Source organism: Setaria italica, chromosome IV, assembly GCF_000263155.2.
Source record: "Setaria italica strain Yugu1 chromosome IV, Setaria_italica_v2.0, whole genome shotgun sequence".
NCBI classification, from domain to species: Eukaryota; Viridiplantae; Streptophyta; class Magnoliopsida; order Poales; family Poaceae; genus Setaria; species Setaria italica.
The window spans coordinates 3,254,823-3,259,729 of record NC_028453.1 but is presented as its reverse complement, the minus strand read 5'-3'; the positions used below and the strand labels follow the sequence as shown (position 1 = coordinate 3,259,729).

The 4,907-nt window shown below is 44.2% G+C and overlaps 1 protein-coding gene across 1 annotated transcript in view; it reads right to left on the bottom strand.

Moving 5' to 3' along the window:
• The window catches only part of LOC101768256, a 6,340-nt gene extending 2,165 nt beyond the window's left edge, over nucleotides 1–4,175 (bottom strand). The window contains 9 exon segments of the mRNA XM_014805096.2: nucleotides 10–500; nucleotides 670–754; nucleotides 1,362–1,736; nucleotides 1,962–2,275; nucleotides 2,361–2,466; nucleotides 2,567–2,748; nucleotides 3,110–3,306; nucleotides 3,399–3,500; nucleotides 3,593–4,175. Coding sequence (XP_014660582.1) covers nucleotides 10–500; nucleotides 670–754; nucleotides 1,362–1,736; nucleotides 1,962–2,275; nucleotides 2,361–2,466; nucleotides 2,567–2,748; nucleotides 3,110–3,306; nucleotides 3,399–3,500; nucleotides 3,593–3,618 — 1,878 coding nt within the window. The 5' untranslated portion in view covers nucleotides 3,619–4,175.
• Nucleotides 4,176–4,907: the final 732 nt, after the last annotated feature.

The following is a 4,907-nucleotide window of genomic DNA, read 5'->3' as shown; positions in this document are numbered from 1 at the left end:
TTGCATCAAACTCTGTGGTTCATCAGCTGATCCTATCTGGAAACCCAGAGAAGATGATGTGTTATTATCTGTTCCCTTTTGCAACAATTTAAGAAGATGTTGAGATGCATGATTATCTACAGCTACTTTCTGCATGGCAACTGGCTCATCTACAACAGTCTGATGCTCCTTTGTAGCATTTCTCTGAGTTGAGCCGCTATTGCTCTTAACCTGTGCCAACATTGTCTGCTCAAGATCCTCACATGTCATCATAACTGGAACAGTCTCCGGAATATCAGAATGGTTGTATTGTTCCAGAATGCCATCAGCAGGTGTAGAGGATGTAAATGAGAGAAGCTTTGGTGCAGAATCAAATTTATTAATAGGTGCTCTTGGTGACAAATTCTGAACAGCGGCATCAGATAAAGGAGCATGGATTATATTTTCTGGCCCTGGATGTTCATTTTTGACAATCATGGAGAGCAGGCTCTTTGAAGACAAGTCTTCTGCAGGTTTCAAGTCTGCAAGAAATACAAAGTATGAAATAAGCAGAACAGACAACCAAATGAATACTGTGGTGTGCAAGTTACATGTCTTCAGCTTTTATTTTTGTTTGGAAATTTTTGTGGCATGATGAGGTGTCTGACATAATGAGACCAGCTAGTGAAGCAACTTATGAGACAGAATTACCTTCATCAAGAAACCAGCGAGCAAATTTGGATGATTCTGGTACAGAAGAAGCATTCATGTCGTCATCGGTTTTCAATGACTGGCTCTACAAAACACGCAGAAGACAAATAAGCATATAACCCATGTAACGGATACTTCAATGCTCAACAGCATTGGAGCTTTCTTGATTTCTTCTTTTCAGATATTTCAATGTTGAACAAAATTGGGGCTTCCTACTTTTCAGAACACCTTGCCACTGCATGGCAACAATAAGAACTAAATTGTCATTTCTAAACTGTAACTCAGCACATGTTATATTTAAGCCTAACAGATTATGATGCGGATAAAAGGACACCTGAACTAGTGAATAAATGATGTAGAAAGCTATTGCATCAAAGCACAGCACAAGCCAACAAAAAGATGGATGTTTTAAATAAGAGCATAAACTTTCAACAGCCATCCTTTCTTATCAACAAATCAATGAATTGGAGCAGGAAAATAAATAATATTTAAGATCTAACTGTATTTATTAACATGAATTGCGCAACAAAATCAGATAAAGGTGCAAGTTTGGATCACATTGACATTCACTAGATTCAGTTGGATGATATTGCAGGTTATAGATTATATAACATGGAACCATAAATATCCATTGGAGGTTTTTGCACAGATTGGATCATCGGAAACTAAGAGTAAGCAGGACCAAATTGTACCTCAACATAAGTTGGTAAATTGCTGCCACTTTTTGATAATGCATTGCCAAAGAACTGTTCTAGTATTGAGATTGAATCATCCTTCCTAACTGGATCAATATTTTTTGATTTGCCTTCTTTTCCTATAGAATACTTATCCATCACATCAGCTTCCCAATCCTCACTCCCTTTCAGAATGCTAGAGGCCAATTCAGTTGAAGAGGCAACTCCACCAGATGGAAGCGTGTGCTTTGAACCCATAATAGCAATGTTATCGGAAATTCCCTTCCCTTTGCTTTCAAATGCAGTGAACTCTGTTGCTGACTGGTTAACCTCTAGCTGACCACCAAGTCGTGCAACAGTCGACATGTTAGCCTCAGTAGTAGTGTTACGACCCTACACAGTACAAACATATTAAGTAATACTACAACATTGGTGGATAACATTGCTATCCCTCTTTTGTAAAGGAAATGATTTCATCAGAGAGAAGATGAACTGAGGGTTCAATCTTCAATGAACACAAAATTTTCATAAAATGGTGTCAATGACATGCATGGTAGGATATAATTGCGTGTAATTGCTGGCATTCCTTATCTATTGAAACAACACCTGGATACACACCTTTGGGTCAAGTGAGATATTGGATGACTGTGACTGAAGCTTTTTGTCCACAAATGCATTTGCAAAACCAGGAGGGACAAGCGGCCTGGCAGCGGGAGCTAGTAGAACTGAAGACGGTTTAGTGGTATCTTCCTGATAAGAGGATACCACAGATCCATCTAGCTTCTCATTTTTAGCTCTGAAATTTGCTTTTTCAGTAGATGTCTGTAATTGTGACATTATATCATCACTAGGAGTTTCTTTTAGGATATCAGGACCGTTCTTCTTTCCTTGCATGGCTTTGTGTTGCTCTTTTCTCATCAATTCAAAAGACGCTGCATATAGGGCAATGTGAGACAGCATAGATGATTGAGGTGGGTAAAAAAATGGATGTTTTATGTTGCAGTAAGAGAAACTAACCCCTCCGCTTTTTTTCTTCTTCTGCTCTATCCTCATTTGAGCACTCAGAAGACCCAAATGTCTCATCGTTCATTGAGTCAATGTCTTTCCGCGAAAAAGGAGCAGCCTGTCATTGATAAGTGAAGTTCTCATGAAAATTGCAAGGGTAGACGATCAATAAGAGGAAGGATGGAGGGAAGGAAGGGCGCATGTGTGCAAGCTCCAACCTTGTTGGGACGTGGTGGCTGGTAGCGTTCCGATGTCCTGTTTAGCTGATGCGCATTAACATGGTCCTTTGATGCCAACTGCCCCGTATATCCTGTTGGCCGAGGGAAACCACCACTTCCCAGCAGGCCATCGTGCTCCGTGTTCTGCCAATTGCGTTTGTACTGGTTTCCACCACGCCCTGCTGCATAACAACATTATCAAACTCACAGCGTAAACTAAGCAATGCAGTCGACTTTCCTAATCTTCCATAAATAGGATGGAAAACAGAAAGTAAATACGCATGACTTATAACAATATGAGCGTGCAGTCAAATGTTCTCCATCTCCATTGGTTTATTAATTACTACTACTGGTGAAATAAATGCACGCATATATTTGTATAGACTATAAAGCATCCAAATGGCAAGTTCACAAGACAATGAATACCACATCACAGGCAAAAAGGCCACAGAGAACTAATTCTTACTAATAAATCATAGACTGCCAACATAACAAGAACTCAATAACTAGCATAAAACACTACCCAAAAAGAAAGGTAAATACCCTGTGTTAGAGACTCGCGATCAGGTGCCTCCCCATCCCGGTCGCTTGATCCAGTTGAGCGAGTGTCCCACCTCCCTCCAGTGTTCCCGCCACGAGAAGAGTAAGTATAGCCCCCCAACCCATCTGACCTTCCCAGGGGTGTATTGTAATAGCCCTTGTTTCTCTCAAGCACACCAGCTGACAGCTCCTGCAGCTCACTGTTGGACATGCAACAACAAAGATCACCAGGCAGCAATCCCACTAACTGCTACGGAAAAGGCCTGACCAATAGAAACGGAGGCGAACTGACCTAAGAAGCGCTGTATCGAAGCCAGCAGGCAGCTTCTTGCAATGCTCCAACTCGCCAAACGACAGCAGAAAATCCCTGGAGTACACTATCCTCGTCTTCATCCTGTCATAGATACACAGACACATGTCGAACACATCACAATCTAGAGGACCTGTCATGGCAGCTACCTACAGTGAAACGGAAGGCGTACTCACTTGGGCTCTGGGGCCTCGGAGCTCATCTCGCACACCGCGCCAAAGACCTCAGCTACCCGCGTCTAAGCTGAATCTAGGGCTTGACTGATTGGTTCTCACCCAGAGCCAAATTCTCCTCACCGAACTCCTCCCAGAGATTTACCTGAGTGGTGTTTCGTTGGTCCTCCGACTCAGGCAAACGAGGTCAGGCTCTAGGCGCACGGAATCAGACACCTGAGCTCGTCTCCCACGCCCTTCACGCCTTCACGCAAGGCCACAGAGCACCGCCTCCATCGCCGCCCGCCGAAGCTTCACCCCACCACCCAACGCCGTGGCGGAGATCCACGGCGCCCGGCAGGCGCTGCCGCTCCGTGCCCTCAACCCTGCGTCTGCGCGCCCGCCGCCTCGCCTGGTTGCCCCCGCCTCCCGCTCGATCCCGCGACGAAGCAAGCGGTTCGGACACCGATCTATGATTTGGGCTGGGATTGGAGGAGCGCGTCGATGAATTGGGGGTCGATGGGATCTGGGCATGGATTTCCTCCTATCGCTTTTGCCCTTTTCCTCGCTCGCTCTCTCTGCTCGGTGTACAACTGTTGCGCCGAATTAAGCTGAAAACGCCCCAAGCCACCGTCGCATTGTAAGGATGAAAGCACACATACTGATATACGCTTTCCTTATTCACAAAGCTTTTACGTTTCCACACGGGCATGGAGGGTAGATTTGATGCCACGGTCTGCCCTGCATGCTACTCTATTTTCTTGAAGCAGCGTACCAGGCCTCTAGTGCTGACGTCTCGCTCCACTAGCATGCAGCCCCACATCACAACGAAGTTAAGGGGCTGATTGGTTGCCCGCATGACTCCACAGCTAAGCTGCGTGGATGCAGAGAAGTCTGGTTGGTTGTCTGCGTACCCTCCGAACCCAGGCTTCGTACATGCAAAATGGAGGCTAGAACTGACTCACCAGAAACATAGGGAGTAAGTGTTTCTCACGAGTCTTGCTCGCATGGTGCCCGATTTGCATTGATAATGACATAATTAGTACATAATTAATATGTATTAAGTGATGTTAGAATATTAAGCTATAATAAGATGATTGATAAGATGATTAAGGACTATTGGAGTACAATCATACAAAAGAAATATACAGTTAGGGATATTTTATATTTTTTTCCGTACAATATATCTTCATATGGGTAATCAAACAACTTCCCTCCTCAACCAGACTCGATATGTGCAACCAACCAAACACCGTGTATTTGCATACACCCGACCTGGCTCACGGATACGAGCCAGGTTGAGGAGTATAGGTAACCAATCGGACTCTAAGGTTCTGGC